Source organism: Cherax quadricarinatus, chromosome 69 (genome assembly GCF_038502225.1).
Source record: "Cherax quadricarinatus isolate ZL_2023a chromosome 69, ASM3850222v1, whole genome shotgun sequence".
NCBI classification, from domain to species: domain Eukaryota; kingdom Metazoa; phylum Arthropoda; class Malacostraca; order Decapoda; family Parastacidae; genus Cherax; species Cherax quadricarinatus.
Window position 1 is genome coordinate 17,876,724 of NC_091360.1, and position 26,430 is coordinate 17,903,153.

Sequence of the window (26,430 nt, forward strand, 5' to 3'; positions counted from 1 at the left end):
ATGTCTACATTAATGTAATATATAACATTTATTGCTCCTCAGTGATTATTATTATTATTGGTTGTTATTATTATTATTAATATGGCACTTCAAGACTAATAAGACACTCTTAGTGATTTTAACGTGTACCTGCACGCCAACACAGTGTGTAAGTTTATTTACGTACAGGTAGACTTAAGTATAATAATCAGAGTATATATATATAATATGAAATAATAATAATAAGTAATAAGTAATACATATTTTATGAAAAAGAGGATAAATAAATATACAAGGTATGATGCAGCACGTAATGAAAGTAGTTTGTTAGATTATGTATTGGTGGATAAAAGGTTGATGGGGAGGCTCCAGGATGTACATGTTTATAGAGGGGCAACTGATATATCGGATCATTATTTACTTGTAGCTACAGTTAGAGTAAGAGGTAGATGGGATGGATATAAATGGTATAAAATACCGACACAATGGAAATATAAACACAAATGCAGTATAATGTGATCCTTTATTGACTACATTTCGCCCACACAGTGGGCTTTTTCAAGTCACAAACAGATCTACCTGGGGTGGAAGGGACGCGAGTATTTAAAGTCACCTGACTTTAAATACTCGCGTCCCTTCCACCCCAGGTAGATCTGTTTGTGACTTGAAAAAGCCCACTGTGTGGGCGAAACGTAGTCAATAAAGGATCACATTATACTGCATATGTGTTTATATTTCCAGGTAGATGGGAAAAGAGGAAGGTGGCAACAAGTAAGAGGGAGGTGAAAGTGTATAAACTAAGGGAGGAGGAAGCTTGGGGGAGATATAAGCGACTATTGGCAGAAAGGTGGGCTAGTGCAAAGATGAGTAGTGGGGGGGTTGAAGAGGGTTGGAATAGTTTTAACCCTCTGACTGTCGCAACCCCCAATCCTGAGGTGTCTCCTGGTGTCGCAAAATTTCAAAAAAAAAAAAAATTATTTTTTCTTATGAAATGATAGAGAATCTTTTCCCGATTGTAATGACACCAAAAAAACGAAATTTGATGGAAAACTGACGGAATTATGCTCTCGCGAAGTTAGCGACCTCAGCGCTGTTTACAAATCGGTGATTTTGCCCACTTTGAGCTCTATTTTCAGCAAATTCCATTATTCCAGTCGCTCAAACTCATAGCTATTTCTTTAGAACTCCATTTTTTCTATCGATTGAGTACACGAAACTGCCCATTTACTGATTTCAACTACCTAATAATGTGGTCAGAAATTTGCAATTTGGCCAATTTCACAAAAACTAAAAAATATGACAATTTCAAAATAAGGTCCAGAATGAGCAATGCAGACATTCCTGGCTCTAAAATAACATTTTCTTTGCTCATCAGTCATGTCTCCAGGCCCCTCTAATATTACTCTTGCTTTCTATTTTTAATTTTTATTCAAACAAAAAATAGAAGACTTACTATTATGCAGACTACTGCAATACTGTAATAATTGTATAAATAACATCAACCCATTCATGACTGCATATTAGAATGGCTAGTTGGACATTTATTGGACAATGGCATCATTTGTTTACTTTTGAACATTGGCAAAAATCAAACATTTCTAGGTTCTTTTTATAGTAAAATCAGTCAAAATCACCTCTATTTCTATAATATGTTTTCCATTCTATCAAATGAGACCAAGAAAACGAGAATACAACCATAAATACTATACGAAAATAGACCACAAAGTCGGCATTTTAATTAAAAAAAACGGTCGGAGTTTTTTTTTCTCATTATGCACTGCGTGCTCCAGGATTTTTTTTATATGGTGCACACTGACCACACAGACCCATTCTCTCACATGTGGGCCTACCAGCTTTCTCCTGCTTGATTTGAAGCCGCTAGAATTTATGAGTACAGTGGACCCCCGGTTAACGATTTTAATCCGTGCAAGAGGGCTCATCGTTATGCGAAATAATCGTTATGCGAATGAATTTTCCCCATAAGAAATAATGGAAATAAAATTAATCCGTGCAAGACGCCCAAAAGTATGAAAAAAATTTTTTTTTACCACATGAAATGTTAATTTTAATACACACAAACTGAAAAAGGCATGCACAATTACATGACACTTACTTTTATTGAAGATCTGGTGATGATTGATGGGATGGGAGGAGGGGAGAGCATTATCTTCTTACTGTTTAGAAGGGGAATCCCCTTCCATTAGGACTTGAGGTAGCAAGTCCTTTTCTGGGGTTACTTCCCTTCTTCTTTTAATGCCACTAGGACCAGCTTGAGAGTCACTGGACCTCTGTCGCACAACAAATCTGTCCATAGAGCTCTGTACCTCCCGTTCCTTCAAGACTTTCCTAAAATGGGCCATAACATTGTCATTGAAATAGTCACAAGCACGGCTTGCAACAGCTGTGTCAGGGTGATTTTCATCTATAAAGGTTTGCAGTTCAACCCACTCTGCACACATTTCCTTAATCTTTGAAGTAGGCACAATGGATTCCACAACTGGCATAGGCTTCTCAGGGTTAGCCCCAAACCCTTCAAAATCTTTCTTAATTTCCATACTAATTCTCACCCTTTTTACCACAGGGTTGGCACTAGAAGCTTTCTTGGGGCCCATGGTCACTTATTTTCCAGAAACAGCACCGAAAATACTGTAATAATACGAAATATTCCGAGTGTATGCTTGGATGTTACCGCGGAGGCTGGCTGGTAAACAATGGGACGGAGCGGCACATGTGAGGCTGGCTGAGGGCACATTGGACGCGTCTCGGACGAAAATCGGTATGCGGGTTTTTAATCGGTATGCGCGGCAAAAATTTTGCGATAAAAGTAATCGTTATGCGGAAAAATCGCTATGCGATGCCATCGTTATGCGGGGGTCCACTGTATATATACGTCAAACACGGTACCTCGTAAGACGTATATATACGGCCGCGACAGTCAAAGGGTTAAAAATGCAGTATTAGAATGTGGGGCAGAAGTTTGTGGTTATAGGAGGGTGGGGGCAGGAGGAAAGAGGAGTGATTGGTGGAATGATGAAGTAAAGGGTGTGATAAAAGAGAAAAAGGTAGCTTATGAGAGGTTTTTACAAAACAGAAGTGTTATAAGAAGAGCAGAGTATATGGAGAGTAAAAGAAAGGTGAAGAGAGTAGTGAGAGAGTGCAAAAGGAGAGCAGATGATAGAGTGGGAGAGGCACTGTCAAGAAATTTTAATGAAAATAAGAAAAAATTTTGGAGTTAAACAAATTAAGAAAGCCTAGGGAAAGAATGGATTTGTCAGTTAAAAACAGAGTAGGGGAGTTAGTAGATGGGGAGAGGGAGGTATTAGGTAGATGGCGAGAATATTTTGAGGAACTTTTAAATGTTGAGGAAGAAAGGGAGGCGGTAATTTCATGCACTGGCCAGGGAGGTATACCATCTTTTAGGAGTGAAGAAGAGCAGAATGTAAGTGTGGGGAAGGTACGTGAGGCATTACGTAGAATGAAAGGGGGTAAAGCAGCTGGAACTGATGGGATCATGACAGAAATGTTAAAAGAAGGGGGGAGATATAGTGTTGGAGTGGTTGGTACTTTTGTTTAATAAATGTATGAAAGAGGGGAAGGTACCTAGGGATTGGCAGAGAGCATGTATAGTCCCTTTATATAAAGGGAAAGGGGACAAAAGAGATTGTAAAAATTATAGAGGAATAAGTTTACTGAGTATACCAGGAAAAGTGTACGGTAAGGTTATAATTGAAAGAATTAGAGGTAAGACAGAATGTAGGATTGCAGATAAGCAAGGAGGTTTCAGAGAGGGAAGGGGATGTGTAGATCAAGTGTTTACATTGAAGCATATATGTGAACAGTATTTAGATAAAGGTAGGGAAGTTTTTATTGCATTTATGGATTTAGAAAAGGCATATGATAGAGTGGATAGAGGAGCAATGTGGCAGATGTTGCAAGTATATGGAATAGGTGGTAAGTTACTAAATGCTGTAAAGAATTTTTATGAGGATAGCGAGGCTCAGGTTAGGGTGTGTAGAAGACAGGGAGACTACTTCCCGGTAAAAGTAGGTCTTAGACAGGGACGTGTAATGTCACCATGGTTGTTTAATATATTTATAGATGGGGTTGCAAAAGAAGTAAATGCTAGGGTGTTTGGGAGAGGGGTGGGATTAAATTATGGGGAATCAAATTCAAAATGGGAATTGACACAGTTACTTTTTGCTGATGATACTGTGCTTATGGGAGATTCTAAAGAAAAATTGCAAAGGTTAGTGGATGAGTTTGGGAATGTGTGTAAAGGTAGAAAGTTGAAAGTGAACATAGAAAAGAGTAAGGTGATGAGGGTATCAAATGATTTAGATAAAGAAAAATTGGATATCAAATTGGGGAGGAGGAGTATGGAAGAAGTGAACGTTTTCAGATACTTGGGAGTTGATGTGTCAGCGGATGGATTTATGAAGGATGAGGCTAATCATAGAATTGATGAGGGAAAAAAGGTGAGTGGTGCGTTGAGGTATATGTGGAGTCAAAAAACGTTATCTATGGAGGCAAAGAAGGGAATGTATGAAAGTATAGTAGTACCAACACTCTTATATGGATGTGAAGCTTGGGTGGTAAATGCAGCAGCGAGGAGACGGTTGGAGGCAGTGGAGACGTCCTGTCTAAGGGCAATGTGTGGTGTAAATATTATGCAGAAAATTCGGAGTGTGGAAATTAGGAAAAGGTGTGGAGTTAATAAAAGTATTAGTCAGAGGGCAGAAGAGGGGTTGTTGAGGTGGTTTGGTCATTTAGAGAGAATGGATCAAAGTAGAATGACATGGAAAGCATATAAATCTATAGGGGAAGGAAGGCAGGATAGGGGTCGTCCTCGAAAGGATTGGAGAGAGGGGGTAAAGGAGGCTTTGTGGAAAAGGGGCTTGGACTTCCAGCAAGCGTGCGTGAGCGTGTTAGATAGGAGTGAATGGAGTCGAATGGTACTTGGGACCTGATGATCTGTTGGAGTGTGAGCAGGGTAATATTTAGTGAAGGGATTCAGGGAAACCAGTTATTTTCATATAGTCGGACTTGAGTCCTGGAAATGGGAAGTACAATGCCTGCACTTTAAAGGAGGGGTTTGGGATATTGGCAGTTTGGAGGGATATGTTGTGTATGTTTATACGTATATGCTTCTAAACTGTTGTATTCTGAGCACCTCTGCAAAAACAGTGATAATGTGTGAGTGTGGTGAAAGTGTTGAATGATGATGAAAGTATTTTCTTTTTTGGGATTTTCTTTCTTTTTTGGGTCACCCTGCCTCGGTGGGAGACGGCCAACTTGTTGAAAAAAAAAAAATGAAATAACTTTAAAACACTTGAAATTCTGGAAAGTTTCCAGACATAATGGAGAGTCATGCTCACGGAGAACGTAAACAAACCGGGTAACCTGCGGTGGCCGTATAGAAAGTCAGGTGAGGGGAGCCGTATTGAGCTTTGGTCATAAATTGAAATGTCCATATTAGCGGAACGCCGTAAGGCAAAATGTTGTAAAGCAGGGCCCTACTGTATGCTGTTCTCTTTCCCTTCATTTCTCTAAGTGTGTGAGCCAGCCTTCTCTCTTGTCTCATTGTTGGTGGGAGTGTTGATGTCTCAGTTAAATTTCTCCTGTCTACTACACCACATGTACCCTCTGTCTAACCCTTAAGCTGTCCAAACATAGATCTACGTTTTCACATGTAGTGCTCCGACCTTGATTTTCTCCATGAGAAAGCATGTAAAAAAAAAAACGTAGATCTATGTTTGGAGCGCTATGCAAGCGAACATAGATCTATGTTTGTACAGTTTAAGGGCTAATAAGTGACCCTTATCCTGACTGAGCATAACTCAGTCTCTCTACCATCTTTAATTTTATCTCTTTTCAATGTGTTTGCTGATTCACTGCTCTCAGGTTAAGGTGTATCAGCCATCAAGGCTGATACACCTAACCTGGAAGGAAGGAAGGAAGGAAGGAGGGGAGGGGAGGGGAGGGGAGGGAGGAGGGGAGAGAGGGGGAGGGGAGAGATGGGGGAGGAGGGGAGAGAGGGGGAGGAGGGGAGAGGGGGAGGAGGGGAGAGGAGGGGAGAGGAGGGGAGAGGAGTGGAGAGGAGTGGAGAGGAGGGGAGAGGAGGGGAGAGGAGGGGAGGGGAGGGGAGGGGAGGGGAGGGGAGCGGAGAGGAGAGGAGAGGAGAGGAGAGGAGGGGAGGGAGGGGAGGGAGGAGAGGGAGGGAGAGGGAGGGAGGGGAGGGAGGGAGGGGAGGGAGGGAGGGAAGGGGGGGAGGGAAGGGGGGAGGGAAGGGAGGGGAGGGAAGGAAGGAGGGAGGGAAGGAGGGAGGGAAGGAGGGAGGGAAGGGGAGGAGGGAGGGAGGGAAGGAGGGAGGGAGGGAGGAGGGAGGGATGGAGGGAGGGGAGGGAGGGAGGAGGAGGAGGAGGAGGAGGAGAGGAGGAGGAGGAGGAGGAGGAGGAGGAGGAGGAGAGGAGGAGGAGGAGGAGGAGGAGGAGGAGGAGGAGGAGGAGGAGGAGGAGGAGGAGGAGGAGGAGGAGGAGGAGGAGAGGAGGAGGAGCAGGAGGAGGAGGAGGAGGAGGAGGAGAGGAGGAGGAGGAGGAGGAGGAGGAGAGGAGGAGGAGGAGAGGAGGAGGAGGAGAGGAGGAGGAGGAGAGGAGGAGGAGGAGAGGAGAAGGAGGAGAGGAGAAGGAGGAGAGGAGAAGGAGGAGAGGAGGAGGAGGAGGAGGAGGAGGAGGAGGAGGAGGAGGAGGAGGAGGAGAGGAGGAGGAGGAGAGGAGGAGGAGGAGAGGAGGAGGAGAGGAGGAGGAGGAGGAGAGGAGGAGGAGGAGGAGAGGAGGAGGAGGAGGAGGAGGAGAGGAGGAGGAGGAGAGGAGGAAGAGGAGGAGGAGAAGAGGAGAAGAGGAGGAGGAGAAGGAGAAAGAGGAGGAAAAAGAAGACTTACTAATTGATTCATCAGGAACTGTGTCTTGACACGGGTCTTAATCCTAAGATGATCTATCTGAGGATCTCCAAGGAGATGTTGATATACGAAACTCAGCTGTTCTGTGGCTGCTATTAGAGTCCCGATATAGTCCTTGCATGTTCCACAGTGAAATATTTTATGTTCAACAGTTGGCTGAGGTCATCAGGCTTCCATCATTGTCTCTTGGGCCTGTGCTGGGTGGTCGGATAAATTTGCAAAACGCATGGACTCTGTTTTGTCCATCATGCATACGTTCTTGAAGGTCTTCATAATAGTTTTGAATGTCTCTCTGTTTTTCCCAAGTCAGTTAGATCACATATGACATCAGTGAAGCATGTGATAGCCAACATCATCTGATGCCTCAAGGGCAGCGGCAGCAGCGGCAGCAGCGGCAGCAGCGGCAGCGGCAGCAGCGGCAGTAGCGGCAGCAGTGGCAGCGGCAGCAGCGGCAGCAGCGGCAGCAGCAGCAGCAGTAGTATGACTACTACTACTAGTGATTGTATTAGTAGTGGTACTAGTGGTGGAACTAGTGGTGGTACTAGTGGTGGTACTAGTGGTGGTACTAGTGGTGGTACTAGTGGTGGTACTAGTAGTGGTAGTAGTAGCAGTAGTAGGAAAAAAAATCAGTAGTAATAGTAGGAAAAAAAGGGAGCAGTAGTAAAAGTAGGAAAAATGGAGCAGTAGTAGTAGCAGCAATGAGAAAGTAATGGTAGAAGTAATAGTATAGTAGTAGTAGTGAAAGAATTAGTAATAGTGGTAGAAGTGGTAGTGTAAAAGAACATGAGAACAAAGGAGCACTGAAGGAACACTACTGGCCCACAGGCTTAGTGCATAACCCCCCACAGCACAAAACCCCCATGGGACAAAACCCAGGGACAGAACCCACCAAGGCAGAGGACAGGAAAGGCAAAGAAAAAGATAAATTTATTTTTTATTTTTATTATCACACCGGCCGATTCCCACCAAGGCAGGGTGGCCCGAAAAAGAAAAACTTTCACCATCATTCACTCCATCACTGTCTTGCCAGAAGGGTGCTTTACACTACAGTTTTTAAACTGCAACATTAACACCCCTCCTTCAGAGTGCAGGCACTGTACTTCCCATCTCCAGAACTCAAGTCCGGCCTGCCGGTTTCCCTGAATCCCTTCATAAATGTTACTTTGCTCACACTCCAACAGCACGTCAAGTATTAAAAACCATTTGTCTCCATTCACTCCTATCAAACACGCTCACGCATGCCTGCTGGAAGTCCAAGCCCCTCGCACACAAAACCTCCTTTACCCCCTCCCTCCAACCCTTCCTAGGCCGACCCCTACCCCGCCTTCCTTCCACTACAGACTGATACACTCTTGAAGTCATTCTGTTTCGCTCCATTCTCTCTACATGTCCGAACCACCTCAACAACCCTTCCTCAGCCCTCTGGACAACAGTTTTGGTAATCCCGCACCTCCTCCTAACTTCCAAACTACGAATTCTCTGCATTATATTCACACCACACATTGCCCTCAGACATGACATCTCCACTGCCTCCAGCCTTCTCCTCGCTGCAACATTCATCACCCACGCTTCACACCCATATAAGAGCGTTGGTAAAACTATACTCTCATACATTCCCCTCTTTGCCTCCAAGGACAAAGTTCTTTGTCTCCACAGACTCCTAAGTGCACCACTCACTCTTTTTCCCTCATCAATTCTATGATTCACCTCATCTTTCATAGACCCATCCGCTGACACGTCCACTCCCAAATATCTGAATACGTTCACCTCCTCCATACTCTCTCCCTCCAATCTGATATTCAATCTTTCATCACCTAATCTTTTTGTTATCCTCATAACCTTACTCTTTCCTGTATTCACCTTTAATTTTCTTCTTTTGCACACCCTACCAAATTCATCCACCAATCTCTGCAACTTCTCTTCAGAATCTCCCAAGAGCACAGTGTCATCAGCAAAGAGCAGCTGTGACAACTCCCACTTTGTGTGTGATTCTTTATCTTTTAACTCCACGCCTCTTGCCAAGACCCTCGCATTTACTTCTCTTACAACCCCATCTATAAATATATTAAACAACCACGGTGACATCACACATCCTTGTCTAAGGCCTACTTTTACTGGGAAAAAATTTCCCTCTTTCCTACATACTCTAACTTGAGCCTCACTATCCTCGTAAAAACTCTTCACTGCTTTCAGTAACCTACCTCCTACACCATACACTTGCAACATCTGCCACATTGCCCCCCTATCCACCCTGTCATACGCCTTTTCCAAATCCATAAATGCCACAAAGACCTCTTTAGCCTTATCTAAATACTGTTCACTTATATGTTTCACTGTAAACAGAAGACAAATGCAGAAGACAAATGAAGTGGAAGGAGAAGAGGCAGCGAAGGTTAGATCAAGTAACGGTTGTTCTGTAATGGAAAAGGCAGGTTCACCTCCATTGCTCACGAGACTTCATCGAATGTGGTAGGACATATCTGACCTGTAAGATGCTAAGCCTTGTCATTAAGTTTCTCTTCACAAATTTTTCTCATGATTTCAATTTTCTCAGAGTGAAGGCCAATTAAGAGCTGCTTCTTCTCTCAATCCTTCATGTGGACTCACTCTTTCTCACTTTCAAGGTAAATTCTGTTCTCAAACTTTTGATGTTGTTATGGCCTCTCCTCCATCCCCTGTCCTTGCCAACCTTTATATAGAATATTTTGAAACAGTCTTTCTTCCTACTACTGGGGTACATCCTTCTCTCTGGCTTCACTATGTCAACGATGACTTTGCTCTGTGGTCTCTTTCAATCTTTTCTTGATGTCCTAAACAATCTTGTTCCTTCTATGAAGTTCAGAGCCAAATAGGAATGTAACTCTGTTTCCTTTCCTGAATGCTCATGCCCACTGACCTGTGACTGGCTTTTCTTCATCCATTTAATGCAAGCCTATGTACATTAAGATGTACATACATTACTTTTCTTATCATTCTCTTTCTGTCAAGAAGTGTTCTTGCTTCACTCTTCCTTCATACCATCCGTATCTGTGATCCCTCAACTTCATGACTCGCGAAATTTCCACTCTTTGCAGCTCGTTCTCTTGCCTTGGTTATCTTTCCAATTTCATAAACTCTGCTTATTTTTACGCTGATGCCTAAAACTGAAACCAACTTGTAACTATACACATCATATAACCATGAAGTGTAACCTATGTTTTCTAAAAAAAAAAAAAAAAAAAAAAAAAAAAAAAAAAAAAAAAAAAAAAAAAAAAAAAAAAAAAAAAAAAAAAAAACTTTCTAATGAAGAATTTAGAAGAGGAGAAAAACCAAGTTTAATATAAAAATTTGTTGCTACTGATGCTGTAGTTTTTTCATCTAAGCAACCTAGTTTTTCTTATAGAAACACCAGATTCTGAAAATAACAAAATTCAAAATTCCAAGCTATTAGTTTTTGAGATGAACCACTGTAATATAACACTTTATAGTATTAACCATTTATTCTTATCCTTTTTTGCTTTGCTCCATTTAAGATAAAAAAAAATTTGTCAGGGTTTGCTTCACATAGTATATTAGCCAAATATTTTTAGCATCCTCAAAGATTTAAAGAATTTTAAAGAAGTACTGGAAATCATCTGTAAAGAATTTACAAGTACAGTGGACCCCCGGTTAACGAACTTTTTTCATTCCAGTAGTATGTTCAGGTGCCAGTACTGACCGAATTTTTTCCCATAAGGAATATTGTGAAGTAGATTAGTCCATTTCAGACCCCCAAACATACACGTACAAACGCACTTACATAAATACACTTACATAACTGGTCGCATTTGGAGGTGATCGTCAAGCGGGGGTCCACTGTAGTTTGCTGACTATTAAGTGTATATTGGAGAGCTTTAACATACACACCAAGTTACACAAATTTGCATGACACACAGGGCACTCAAAAATATTTTAACCACTGAGCTACAGTACTGTATAAGCATGTGTAAAACAACCATCTTTAGTACTATTTTTTCTTACAATCTCCCAAATTATACGTTAAAAAAAAATCAGTGTGTCTAAGTTGGGAGCCGCTTGTATAACAATTTTCACGAGCTAACACTCATGAATAAGAATATGATTGACAACTAACCCACAAATAGGAGCCATGTCTTTCATATCATAAAAATGATGAGACATAATACGTACAGGCAAATTGATGAATTAGAAACATGTGCAACATGTGAGTAGTAATAATGGTAGAATTACTGAGAAAATGTTAGATAAATGGGCACAGATGCAACTAATGTGACATATGTTGCCACAATAAAATGTCACATTAGTTGCATATATGTATGTTTACCTTACAATACCTGAGTAACCTGATTTTGAAAATACTTTGCCAACCACTGAGGTTTCATCAAATCAATACAGAGGTTATTAACTGGAGACAGTAGAAGGTAGTTAGTTCCTTAGCACTGAAGGTGTTGAAAATGGTTGGCTAAACGGCCTCATAATAAAGATACCCAGGTGTTGTACACATGTCTAATCCATCAAAAAAGTCTTTAAACTGCATTTTGATTCATCTTGGACCATTATCATGCTGAATAATGTTGTCAATTATCCCACCCATGGTGTTGTGACTTTTATTATTTTGTAAGAATTTGTGAAAAGGTTGATGCTTGTTACAGTAAATACAAGTGGGAAAGTAGAAGTAAAAAGCAACAAAGGATAAAGTACAGGGAAGTATGACCTTCATGTCTTCAAAGTAGGAAAATACACACCTTCTAAACATTTTGCACTCTGGCAAACTTACTAATCTTTTCTTCCTGTCTCATGGACATGTAAGATGACAGGAAAATCTTACAAACTTTTACTAACACTCAGTACAGAGAACACCTCATGTATATACAGTAACTACTACATACACACGTGTACGTTTGTGTGTGATTTTCTTGTAACACTGGTACTATATACATATATACCAATGTAAAATGCCTACTACTTCAGAAAAAACAGAGAAGGTAGTACAGTGGACCCCCGCATAACGATTACCTCCGAATGCGACCAATTATGTAAGTATATTTATGTAAGTGCGTTTGTACGTGTATGTTTGGGGGTCTGAAAAGAATAATCTACTTCACAATATTCCTTATGGGAATAAATTCGGTCAGTACTGGCACCTGAACATACTTATGGAGTGAAAAAATATCGTTAACCGGGGGTCCACTGTATATAAAAAAGAACAATGAAAACTGAAAGTTAGAAACTCAGGAAATATGTCCAATTTACAAAGACGTGAAGTTCAAAACAGAGGCACAACCATCAGTTCAATGTATGGGGAGAGGAGGGGGGGCTTAGCCTAGGATTCAATCTGGGAGGAAATGGACATGAGCTAAATTTCAGTCTGGGGGCTAAAGCCGAGATTTCAGTCTAGAGGAAAGATGCTTAAGCTATTATTATCTCCCATTCTCCAGATGCTGAATGAATCCTACAGGTTCAGTGCTTCCCCCTGAACAATAATAACAATAATAATAATAATAATAATAATAATAATAATAATAATAATAATAATAATAATAATAATAATAATAATAATAATAATAGTAAATGGTTAGTAACCCCTTCTGTATAAATTACTAAATGTAAAAGGAATAAGTTTTGTTTTTGTTTAGATTACCCTGCCTTGGTGAGAGACAGCCGGTGCTTTTAAAAATAAAATGCTAATATAAAGAGGACTACATGAATCTAAAGAACTTATCAGATAAAATACAAACAAGATCCTCACTATCTTACAAGAAGTAATAGCAAGCTAAAGGAGCATCTATACTGTAGCAAGTTCAAAGGATAAAAATAAACATTGGCTTTTAAGAAAGATCCAGGAAATACAGAAGTACATGTATTACATTAAGTTCATAAAATTTGGACTAGGTTCTGCATATACTAGACATGAAGCAATGAACTTAATTCTAAGCTATGAAAAAATTTTGGAAAATTACTGAAAGATATACAAAAGATGTATTAAGAGAGATACTGTACTATAGAGAATATCTTAAAACAGATTCAGTACTCTGCATTGCAACTTTAACAAGAAAAACATATGAAGAACTAACCAATTTTTTCTCCATTTTGGCTTTAATGTCCCGAGCAAGAGTAAAGAATGCCTCTTCTACATTAATTGATGCTTTAGCTGATGTTTCCATAAATTTAATCCCATATTCTATGGCCAGCTGCTCTCCTCTGTCTCTGGAAACCTTCAACAACATAATAATGTTAATAAGCATATCAAAGTTTACATTATAACATCTTTGTAAACCTAGAACAATGTAATGTTTTATTTCATCTCTTTTTTTCCATCCGCCTTGGTAGAAGATGGTCAATATATTAAAAAACAGTATTTTGAATATCTGAACGGCATTTCTGCATCAGAGGCCCCAAGGCAGCCAATCAGGAATACATCACATCTCATTCATACCAATGCTCATGCTTCTGACCCCAGTAAGGTCTACCATGCACTTTTTGCCTTGTAATATGCCTCCTTCACCTCCAATCACATATCGATCCTTGCCTGTTGTGGCCAACAAGAGCTAGCAGCTGAAACAACAGCAGAAACCATGATCAGTATATTGTACTATGGTTAGAACCCTAAGGGGGACCACCTTCAATCATACTTCAGTACCAGCACCAGAGACATGGAGGAAGCTCCTGTTCAATGGAAGGGGAACCAGCAGCCAGACACAGACTGGCCCAAAGGAAGGCAATTTACTGGAGAGAGGTGTGCTGGAATGGTGCAATGGAGGACTGATGTACATCTCTGAGCAAAGCTAGCTCCTAAATGCAGTCAAATTTTGGGGGGGCCTCCACCACCACAGAAATATGTTGTTATAAAAATATGGAGGAAAAACAATGAACGCTGAACTACCCACAGTGAACACCTGCTAACTGTAGTTATTTTCTCCAATAATTTCCATCAAAATAGAATGCTGCATCTTTATTTGCAGAAACATGTGTGAATGATGAAGACATCACTTGTCTGTTAATTTCACCTACATTGAAAGAAAAATTGGCAAGAACATCTCGGTAGTACACATGTACTGTGGCCCGGTGGCCTGGTGGCTAAAGCTCCCGCTTCACACACGGAGGGCCCGGCGGGTGGAAACATTTCGACACGTTTCCTTACACCTGTTGTCCTGTTCACCTAGCAGCAAATAGGTACCTGGGTGTTAGTCGACTGGTGTGGGTTGCATCCTGGGGGACAAGATTAAGGACCCCAATGGAAATAAGTTAGACAGTCCTCGATGACGCACTGACTTTCTTGGGTTATCCTGGGTGGCTAACCCTCCGAGGTTAAAAATCCGAATGAAATCTTATCTTATCTTATCTTATCTGTCTCACTATTACCATACTGAGGATCAAGCCTCCCCCTTCTTTGTGCTGAGTGACCCACATGGGTTTAGCACTTGGTAAAAAAAATAACCCTACACGGATTATGTGTTGTTGTGCATTGCAAACTTTAATTACTAAAAGCAAAATATAATACATACTGCACTTTGTATTTTTTGGAGAAAGCTATTAGAGTAGAGAGGCATTTGTATCCATCCCTAGAGACATGCAACTGAAAACTGAACACTGAAAATTGAAAATATACAAGACTCAGAAGTTCCACTAGCAGTCCATCATAATTATTTGGGGAGGTAAAGTACATATACAATCTGGGAATTGCCATAATGTTTACCAAAGTTATTACCTAAATCATCACCCAGAGTACAAGAAAACAACTGTAAAATGGGAGGCTTACAATGTGTAGAAGAGAGGGAGATTACTTCCCGGTAAAAGTAGGTCTTAGACAGGGATGTGTAATGTCACCATGGTTGTTTAATATATTTATAGATGGGGTTGTAAAGGAAGTAAATGCTAGGGTGTTTGGGAGAGGGGTGGGATTAAATTATGGGGAATCAAATTCAAAATGGGAATTGACACAGTTACTTTTTGCTGATGATACTGTGCTTATGGGAGATTCTAAAGAAAAATTGCAAAGGTTAGTGGATGAGTTTGGGAATGTGTGTAAAGGTAGAAAGTTGAAAGTGAACATAGAAAAGAGTAAGGTGATGAGGGTGTCAAATGATTTAGATAAAGAAAAATTGGATATCAAATTGGGGAGGAGGAGTATGGAAGAAGTGAATGTTTTCAGATACTTGGGAGTTGACGTGTCGGCGGATGGATTTATGAAGGATGAGGTTAATCATAGAATTGATGAGGGAAAAAAGGTGAGTGGTGCGTTGAGGTATATGTGGAGTCAAAAAACGTTATCTATGGAGGCAAAGAAGGGAATGTATGAAAGTATAGTAGTACCAACACTCTTATATGGGTGTGAAGCTTGGGTGGTAAATGCAGCAGCGAGGAGACGGTTGGAGGCAGCGGAGATGTCCTGTTTAAGGGCAATGTGTGGTGTAAATATTATGCAGAAAATTCGGAGTGTGGAAATTAGGAGAAGGTGTGGAGTTAATAAAAGTATTAGTCAGAGGGCAGAAGAGGGGTTGTTGAGGTGGTTTGGTCATTTAGAGAGAATGGATCACAGTAGAATGACATGGAAAGCATATAAATCTATAGGGGAAGGAAGGCGGGGTAGGGGTCGTCCTCGAAAGGGTTGGAGAGAGGGGGTAAAGGAGGTTTTGTGGGTAAGGGGCTTGGACTTCCAGCAAGCGTGCGTGAGCGTGTTAGATAGGAGTGAATGGAGACGAATGGTACTTGGGACCTGACGATCTGTTGGAGTGTGAGCAGGGTAATATTTAGTGAAGGGATTCAGGGAAACCGGTTATTTTCATATAGTCGGACTTGAGTCCTGGAAATGGGAAGTACAATGCCTGCACTTTAAAGGAGGGGTTTGGGATATTGGCAGTTTGGAGGGATATGTTGTGTATCTTTATATGTTTATGCTTCTAGACTGTTGTATTCTGAGCACCTCTGCAAAAACAGTGATAATGTGCGAGTGTGGTGAAAGTGTTGAATGATGATGAAAGTATTTTCTTTTTGGGGATTTTCTTTCTTTTTTGGGTCACCCTGCCTCGGTGGGAGACGGCCGACTTGTTGAAAAAAAAAAAAAAAAAAAAAAAAAAAAAAAAAAGTATTTATCTTCACTTATCCTGGATTTAATACAATCATTAAAATGCACTGAACTTGTATATAATTTTTTTATAACAGTGGCCATTTTCCACCAACATTTCCTAAATTCAAAAGTAAATTTCACCAGTGTTCTTCTTGCCACATTTCATATTAGAATCACAAAAATTACAACAATAAAATCAGTGAATCTAGACCATCACTTGCCAAGTCTTGGAAACAGCACTGGTGCATTAGTCTGTGTGTTTAAACACATACAGTATCTCTACTGTAGACATTTTGCCAACCAATGGCTTTATCACTAATTTGTATTGTTAAAGCCACTGGTTGGCAAGATGTCTACAATAAAGATACCCGGATATTGCACACGTCTAATTTTCAAGATTATTGCTTAGTTAGCTAAGATCAGAAGCACTGCCTCAAAGCACAGGGTATACATGAAAATAATTAGCTGTACTGGTACAGTAATAAAGTAGAAAGAGAAACAAGGAGAACCAACAGATTAATAAACAGATAACAATAACACAGTACCATTATGTACTGAAGATTGGTGTAAAGTTTGTAAGTGCAGCTCAAAAAAAAAATAAAAAATACAAATCATTCAGATACTGTACTGTACTTTAGTACGTAATGCCTCTCTATCTTAGTCCTAGTTGAAGTCTGCCTGATATTCTGCACATTATAGTTTACAGTGGAACCTCAAAAATCGAACTGCTCCCAACACAACCAATTATGTAAGTGTATTTTTGTAAGTGCTTTTATAAGTGTATTTTTGAGGGTCTGATATGGACTAATCTAATTTACAATGTTCCTGATGGGAATAAATTCATTCGGTAAAGGCACTCCAACAGCCTTCTGGACTGAAGAAAGTTCGATATTTGAGGTTCCACTGTATTTTGATCTGTAGATTACATAACTACAAACCTACTCTTAACCCTTTGACTGTTTTTGTTGTATATATACATCTTACGAGCCAGTGTTTTTGATGTATTAATACAGTGGACCCCCCAAATTTCATGAGTCTCAAGTTTCGTGAATTTCAAGTATCGGCAACTTTTTCATCAAAATATAACCTCAAGTTTCGTGATTTGCCTCAAAATTTGGTGGTCGTACAGAATGCGTGTTCATACGATACATTTCGTAATAACACATTTTTTTTATGTGCTTGCCACTGCTACATAAGCCACCGTGGACCCCACGAAAGCTTCTAGAGCCAGCCCTTTGGTAAAGAATGTGAGACACATGATAGAATTTAAGAAAAAGTTTGTAGAAAAATACGAAAGTGGTGGTGGTAGAGGGTGGTAGTGATGGTGGTAGAGGGTGGTAGTGATGGTGGTACAGGGTGGTAGTGATGGTGGTACAGGGTGGTAGTGATGGTGGTACAGGGTGGTAGTGATGGTGGTACAGGGTGGTAGTGATGGTGGTAGAGGGTGGTAGTGATGGTGGTACAGGGTGGTAGTGATGGTGGTAGTGGGTGGTAGTGGTTAGTGATGGTGGTAGAGGGTGGTAGGGTGGTAGTGATGGTGGTAGAGGGTGGTAGTGATGGTGGTACAGGGTGGTAGTGATGGTGGTACAGGGTGGTAGTGATGGTGGTACAGGGTGGTAGTGATGGTGGTAGAGGGTGGTAGTGATGGTGGTACAGGGTGGTAGTGATGGTGGTAGAGGGTGGTAGTGATGGTGGTACAGGGTGGTAGTGATGGTGGTACAGGGTGGTAGTGATGGTGGTAGAGGGTGGTAGTGATGGTGGTAGAGGGTGGTAGTGATGGTGGTAGAGGGTGGTAGTGATGGTGGTAGAGGGTGGTAGTGATGGTGGTGCTGGTGGTGGTGATGGTGGTGGTGAGGGTGGTAGTGATGGTGGTAGAGGGTGGTAGTGATGGTGGTACAGGGTGGTAGTGATGGTGGTACAGGGTGGTAGTGATGGTGGTAGAGGGTGGTAGTGATGGTGGTACAGGGTGGTAGTGAAGGTGGTGGGTGGTGGTAGTGATGGTGGTACAGGGTGGTAGTGATGATGGTAGAGGGTGGTAGTGATGGTGGTACAGGGTGGTAGTGATGGTGGTAGAGGGTGGTAGTGATGGTGGTAGAGGGTGGTAGTGATGGTGGTAGAGGGTGGTAGTGATGGTGGTAGAGGGTGGTAGTGATGGTGGTACAGGGTGGTAGTGATGGTGGTAGAGGGTGGTAGTGATGGTGGTAGAGGGTGGTAGTGATGGTGGTACAGGGTGGTAGTGTGATGGTGGTACAGTAGTGGTAGTGATGGTGGTAGAGGGTGGTAGTGATGGTGGTACAGGGTGGTAGTGATGGTGGTACAGGGTGGTAGTGATTGTAATGGTGGTAGTGATGGTGGTAGGGTGGTAGTGATGGTGGTAGAGGGTGGTAGTGGTTGTGTGGTAGAGGGTGGTACTGGTTGTGATGGTGGTAGAAGGTGGTAATGATGGTGGTAGAGGATGGTAGTGATGGTGGTAGAGGGTGGTAGTGATGGTGGTAGAGGGTGGTAATGATGGTGGTAGAGGGTGGTAGTGATGGTGGTACAGGGTGGGAGTGATGGTGGTACAGGGTGGTAGTGATGGTGGTAGAGGGTGGTAGTGATGGTGGTAGAGGGTGGTAGTGGTAGTGATGGTGGTAGAGGGTGGTAGTGATGGTGGTACAGGGTGGTAGTGATGGTGGTAGAGGGTGGTAGTGATGGTGGTAGAGGGTGGTAGTGATGGTGGTAGAGGGTGGTAGTGATGGTGGTAGAGGGTGGTAGTGATGGTGGTAGAGGGTGGTAGTGATGGTGGTACAGGGTGGTAGTGATGGTGGTAGAGGGTGGTAGTGATGGTGGTAGAGGGTGGTAGTGATGGTGGTAGAGGGTGGTAGTGATGGTGGTACAGGGTGGCAGTGATGGTGGTAGGGTGGTAGTGATGGTGGTAGAGGGTGGTAGTGATGGTGGTAGAGGGTGGTAGTGATGGTGGTAGAGGGTGGTAGTGATGGTGGTACAGGGTGGTAGTGATGGTGGTACAGGGTGGTAGTGATGGTGGTAGAGGGTGGTAGTGATGGTGGTAGAGGGTGGTAGTGATGGTGGTAGAGGGTGGTAGTGATGGTGGTAGAGGGTGGTAGTGATGGTGGTATAGGGTGGTAGTGATGGTGGTAGAGGGTGGTAGTGATGGTGGTAGAGGGTGGTAGTGATGGTGGTAGAGGGTGGTAGTGATGGTGGTAGAGGGTGGTAGTGATGGTGGTAGAGGGTGGTAGTGATGGTGGTAGAGGGTGGTAGTGATGGTGGTAGAGGGTGGTAGTGGTTGTGATGGTGGTAGAGGTTGGTAGTGGTTGTGATGGTGGTAGAGGGTCATAGTGGTTGTGATGGTGGTAGAGGGTAGAGCTGTAAGAGCTCTCTGGACAGTTTTTTTGTGTGACAGGGATCCAGTGACTCTCAAGCTGGTCCCAATGCCATTAACCCTTAAACTGTCCAAACGTAGATCTACATTTTCACTGCCAGCGCTCCAAATATTTTGAAAAATAAAAAAATCTTTTTTTTTTTTTTTTTTAATTAAAGAGGGCAATTTTCTGTGTGTTATAAGACCAAAAAAAATTATAGGACTAGTACTTACCGAGATATAAGACGGCAAAGTTGGTGCTGAATGCTCACCTGACAGCAACATGGAGTCCTGCCGCTTGCAGAAATGTTGCCGATATATCTATTTTTCTCGTTTTTATTTTAATTTATATAATTTTCATGTTCTGATAATTATAATTTATAATAGTTCTTGTGACTTCATAGCCAATCTTTGTTCTGACACTAATATTAGGTACTGAAATAGTACTCAAATAGTCACAATCACACAAGCAGGTGTACATTTTCACCTGCCTTGGTCATTTACCATTGTCTAGAAATATATATGCAAAGTATTTATAGCCTTCAGCAATGTTTTAGACATGCTGGTGTATATATGAATCTTCTTGAAGCATGGTGTTTATGAGTGTCTTTAAACTGCTGACAAGGTAAGCAGTGGAGTGATACAGTGATAGTGCCCTGCTGCAGGGAACCCTGGCTTTATTTGTTTATACTGTTACACACAAACTTGTATGTTTGTCTGTCTATCTATAAGTCTGTCTGTCTGTCTGTCTGTCTATCTGTCTATCTGTTTGTCTGCCTGTCTATCTATCTCTGCTTATTTTTCTGTCTGCCTGTCTCTCTCTCTTTCAGTCTGCCTGTGTGTCTCGGTCTTTCTATCTGCCTGTGTGTCTCAGTCTTTCTGCCTGTGTGTCTCTGTCTGTCTGTGTGTGTCTGTCTTTCTGTCTGTCTGTGTGTCTCGGTCTTTCTGTCTGCCTGTGTGTCTTGGTCTTTCTGTCTGCCTGTGTGTCTCGTTCTTTCTGTCTGCCTGTGTGTCTCGGTCTTTCTGTCTACCTGTGTGTGTCTGTCTCTCTGTCTGCCTGTGTGTGTCTTTCTGTCTGCCTGTGTGTCTCGGTCTTTCTATCTGCCTGTGTGTGTGTCTTTCTGTCTGCTTGTCTCTCAGTCTTAGAGAGCGGCTCATAAACCAACAGGTATTACACACGATGCAGTAGTCACGTCTGATTCCTGATGAAGTGAAAATGCGTATTACTTGCCATTGAGTTGCCAGTCATGGATGGTATGTCTTCTATCTACAAGCACTATATACCACTTGGCCTGGAATTTTTGGGTTATCCTAGGTAATTTACACTATGTATAATAACTGTACTTATGTGTACATGTGACAGAGATATAGACAGATAGACAGAGATATAGACCTATAGATAGACAGATACAGACAGATGGACAGCCAGTGGTGTCAAAAATGAAGTGATGTTGCACAAATGTTACACATGGGTGCCTTGACAGGCTAATCACGAATATGTCTATCGAGGAAATTACGTCATCACTTGAAGACCTCAACACTTGGGCCAAGAGTGACTCTGTTGCAAAGATTCCCAACGCTTCCTCGATGCTCAAGGTCACGTTTTTACACATTACCATGGCAGCCAGAGCATTGTCTGATGGCCTGGCCATCCCTTATTACTTCATCAACCCTCGACAGATTGAGCCTGAATGATTCACTTACATAATACCTTGTAGGACATGCTACTCGTATAGTCACTCTACTGCCGATTGCCACGTGAAGAATAAGAAGATATGTTCCACCTGTGGGTCTGCAGATCACGACTTTCATTCTTGCACTTCCACTGCTGCTCCCACCTGCATCAACTGTAAGAGTGATCACCATACTCTTGCAGCCAAATGTCCAGTATGCAAGGATATCCTCTCTAAGAAACTGAAAGAAGAAACTAAGAAGTCTACAGGAAACTCTCCTATTTATGCTGCTATAGTTATGCTTCAGACAACCACTACCAAGATTCTACAAGCCACTCAGCAACCTCCACCACTCACAGCCTCTCCTCTACCAGACGATATTTCAACAAAATTCTACTACTGCCTGATGTATGCACACATGCAAAATGCAGCTAACCCGGGTTGTTTTAATACAACTATGAATGATATTCTTGCCCTCAACAATCTGCCATCATTCAACTTCCCAGCTAGTCCTGCTTCAGCTGATGTTTTGAAGATTATCCCAAAAATCGTCAGTTTCGAGACACCAGATAACTTGCAAGATTTGATTTCTGAAGAAGCCACCTGCTCTACTTCGCAATTCACCAATGAGAGACCACCACCTCCTCCAGCCACCGCCACTGCCAAGAACCAATCAGAGCCCTCACTGCCTCACGTGCCTCCACCAATGAGAAACCGCCTCCAATGCCAGCCACCACATCTATCAAGACACGCGCAGCATCCTCGTCTTCCAACACCAACAAAACTAACCAATCATCGACTTCACTTGTCTCTCACTCTAAGGATAAACAACACTATAACAAGATACGTGGAGTCGTTTTCCACACTACTCCTGAGTATCCTAAAGAAATGGACGCACAGACATTGATCCCCCTCCTCCAGAGCGAAGAAGTCAAGTACGTCTGTAGTCCATCACATTTTCTCTTCCTTAGAGAACTCATCAATCTCCTTAATGCTCCAGAGATCGACCCTAACTGCAAATTTAGACTCATGCACATGCCAATACCGAAGTTCCAGACTCTTCTTAACCCTTTGAGGGTAGACAGGCCCTCTCCGAAACTTGTTCTCAGGGTCGGCCAAATTTAAAAAAAAAAAAAAAAAAAAAAATTCCTATGAAAAGATAGAGAATCTTTTCCCGATCATAATGACACCAAAAGTATGAAATTTGATGGAAAACTTACGGAATTATGCTCTCACGAAGTTAGCGGTCTTGACGATGTTTACGTATCGGCGATTTTGCCCACTTTGAGCCCTATTTTCGACCAATTCCAATGTATTAGTCGACAAAAATCATAACTATTTCGCTAGAACTTCATTTTTTCTATCGAATGAGTACAAGAAACCACCCATTTACCAATTTCAACCATCCAATAAAGTGGTCAGAATTTAGCAATTTTGCCAATTTCACACAAATTTCAAAAGATGCCAATTTCCGAATAGGGTCCAGAATAAACAAAAAAGACATTCCTGGCACTAAAATAACAAGTTCTCTGTTCGTTAGTCACATCCCCACGCCTCTCTTATATTTCTTTGGCTTTCCACTTTGAATTTTTATTCTTACAAAAAATAGAAGATTTACCGTTATGCAGACTACTGCATTAGTGTAGAAATGGTATAAATAATACCAGCGCACTTGTGAAAGAATATTAGACTCACCAGTTGACGTGTATTGGACACTTGGCATGATTTGTTTACTTTTGAACTTTGATAAAAATCGAAATTTCTGCTACTTTGCGCTCAATTTCAAGGTACTTTTCATTGTAAAACCAGTCAAAATCACCTCAATTTCTGTAATATGTCTTCCATTCTATAAAATGATACCAAGAAAACTAGAATACAATAATAAATACCATACGAAAATACAGTGCAAAGTCGCTGTTTTATTCCAAAAACACGGTCAAAGTTTTTTTTCTCATTACGCACTGTGCTGCAGGATTTTTTTTATACTGCGCACACTGACCACATAGACCCATTCTTTCATATGTAGGCCTACCAGCTTTCTCTCATTAGATTTAAAGGCACTGGAATTTAGGTGTACTAGTACGTCAAAAATCCTGGGTCGTAAGCCGTACTAGTACGGCCGAAACCCTCAAAAGGTTAATGGGACAGTAGCCTAAAAAGCCTAAAGCCAACCACCACCAACACAACTCATCCTGCTTGCTGCCTTCTGACAGTCCCAGCTCCTGCCACCGCCTTTGCCATCCTCTCCTAGTGAGCCAAGTACCGACATCAATCAAGCCTCTCCATCTACGCCTCCAGTACTTATGTACCACATGTCCCAAAGTGGTTGGGCCACTTGCCTTGTTTCCTCCTCTTCCCCTCCTTCCCATCCTTTTCCAGTATTTCCATCCTTCCTCACCCTTCTTCCTTCCCATCTCATGACAGCCCTGTCGTCTTCTTCGTTCGTTTGTACACATGGGTTATTATACAGGTTTTTGATATTTCCTCGATCACTTGTGGACACATCCATAACTTTCCTCTTACAAGGGGAGTGTTAATATGACATGACATCAGTGAATCCCTGGTGTTTGCCATGCTATTTGCTCTAGCTGGCACTCAATTTTACTGGTGCCTGGTGCCTGGGCTCTGGTGGCCTGGTGGTTAACGCTCTCGCTTCACACGGTGAGGGCCTGGGTTCGATTTCCAGCCAGAGTAGAAACATTGGACATGTTTCTTTCCACCTGTTGTCTATGTTCCCCATCAGTAAAACGGGTACCTGGGTGTTAGTCGACTGGTGTGGGTCGCATCCTGGGACACTGACCTAAGGAGGCCTGGTCACAGACCGGGCCACGGGGGCGTTGACCCCCGGAACTCTCTCCAGGTAAACTCCAGGTAAACAAGGTACTAAGTGGTCCCAGATTTTTTAATACCATGCACACTGAGTGTTAAGACCCATTCTATACTGACCAGGCATCTCAGGCCAATCATGCCAAATTTGGAGGCAGGAAAAATAAAACGTAGATCTATGTTTGGAGCGCTAGCGGTGCAAATGTAGATCTACGTTTGGACAGTTTAAGGGTTAAAAAACAAAGAAGGGAAGTAACCCTGGATAAAGACTTGGTACCTGAATATCTTTATGAAAGGGGGATTCCCCTTCCAAAGAATAGTGTAACTTCTCCATCCTCTCCCCCTCCTCCCATCTTCCATACACCAACAAGAGTCTTCAATAAAGGTAAGTGTGATGTTATTATTGTTTTATACTTGATTTCTCATTCTTTTCTTTATGTAAATCTATATTTAATCTACAAAAAAAGTCATTTTTGTTAATACTTGGGTGTCTGAAACAGATTAATTGATTTACATTATTTCTTACGGGGAAAATGGTTTCGAAATTTGTGAATTTCAACTGACTCTCTGGAACGGATTAATCACGAAATTCGGGGGTCTACTGTACTCCAAAATTCTAGCTGCTTCAAATCAAGTGGGAGAAAGCTGGTAGGTCCACATGTGAGAGAATGGGTCTGTGTGGTCAACGTGCACAGTATAAAAAATATCTTGCAGCACGCAGTGCAAAATGAGAAAAAAACTTTGACCGTGTTTTTGGATTAAAATGCCGACTTTGAGGTGTATTTCTGTAGAGTATTTATGGTTGTATTCTCGTTTTCTTGGTCTCATTTGATAGAATGGTAGATATATTACAGAAACAGAGATGATTTTGATTGGTTTCACGATGAAAAGGACCTTGAAATTGAGATCAAAGTAGCAGAAATGTTCGATTTTTGTTGATGTTCAAGAGTAAACAAATGACATTACCGTCCAATGCATGTCCAACTGGCCAGTCTAATATGCAGTCATGAATGGGGTGACATTATTTATACAATTATTACAATATTGCAGTAGTCTGCATAACAGTAAATCTTCTATTTTTTGTTTTTGTGTGAATAAAAATTCAAAATAGAAAGCAAGAGTAATATAAGAGGGGCCTGGGGACATGACCAATGAACAGAGAAAATGTTGTTTTAGTGCCAGGAATGTCTGCACTGTTTATTCTGGACCCTATTTTGAAATTGGCATCTTTTTAATTTGCGTGAAACTGTCCAAACTGCCAATTTCTGACCACTTTATTGGGTAGTTGAAATTGGCAAATGGGCAGTTTCTTGTACTCAATCAATAGAACAAATAGAGTTCTAAGGAAATGATTATGAGTTTGGTTGACTGGAACAATGGAAGTGGCCAAAAATGGGGCTCAAATAGCCGAGATCGCTAATTTCGTGAGAGCGTAATTCTGTAAGTTTTCCATCAAATTTCATACTTTTGATGTCATTACCACTGGGAAAAGATTCTTTATCATTTCATAAGAAAAAATAATTTTTTTTTATATTTTGTGACACAGAGACTTGGGGTCATGACAGTCAAAGGGTTAATTTCAATACACACATGAAAAATAAAAAATTAACATAAAGTATTATAAGTGGCCTCTCACCTGTCTCTTGTCATTTACATCACATTTATTTCCCAAGATCATCTTCTCTACATCTGCCGATGCATGTTCTTCTATGTTCCGTATCCTGCAAGCAATATTGTATCATCAGGACAATGTTACAAATTACTACAACTCAAGTTGTACTGAAAAAAATAGTTTTACACTGGCAAAAGCATTTTGCACATATAAATATTAGATGTATTTTAAAATACAATAAAACAGTGAAGCTGCCATACAAAACTACTGTAACATACCCCAGTGTCTGGTGAAGAGGACTGCCATGTAAGGACAAGTCTTTGATATAAACAATATAAACATTTCACCTGATAAGGTCTTTCCCCTAAAAGAATGTTATATGCAAAAATAAGGCTTTTATATGAGTGGCGTGTCCTTCATAATAAGTAAAAAAAAGTCACATTATCATGACAGTTAACAATTCATGGCTATCTCACAAGAAGATTATCCAGAACAGGATGAACCAAAATGTCATGTTTTCATTTTCAGTTTCTAAGCTGCATAAATTTCTCTTCACATATCTGATGGAAGTCTTTGGTTTGGTGTTTTTGTCTTGCAGATGAGAAAAAATATTAAAAAGTTATTTCAATTATCAAGGCAGAAGATGACAAACAGCTGAATAATATAATTACAATATCTTTATTACTACAAGTACATGTACATGGTATACAGGCCTAGCTGACATCAATGACATACTACTACAGTAGGGCCTCACTCTACGGCGTTTTTGCCTTACGACATTCCACTAAAACGGCAATTTCAAATTATGACCAAAATTTGCTATAAGACAAGTGGTCTTTCAAATACGGCGCTCCTCACCCAATTTGTTTACATTCTCCGTGAGCACGTCTATTATGTCTGGAAACCTTCCAAAATTTCAAGCATTTTAAAGTTATTGCATATTTTATATGTACAATGGACCCT

The 26,430-nt window shown here is 41.4% G+C and overlaps 1 protein-coding gene across 1 annotated transcript in view; it reads right to left on the reverse strand.

The window, feature by feature from the left end:
* LOC128701827 (ras-related protein Rab-8A) overlaps nucleotides 1–26,430 on the reverse strand; it is a 67,460-nt gene that overhangs the window by 36,742 nt on the left and 4,288 nt on the right. The window contains exons 2-3 of the mRNA XM_053795747.2: nucleotides 25,492–25,576; nucleotides 13,006–13,146 (exon numbers count right to left, since the gene is read on the reverse strand). Coding sequence (XP_053651722.1) covers nucleotides 13,006–13,146; nucleotides 25,492–25,576 — 226 coding nt within the window. The remainder of the gene's footprint in view (nucleotides 1–13,005; nucleotides 13,147–25,491; nucleotides 25,577–26,430) is intronic.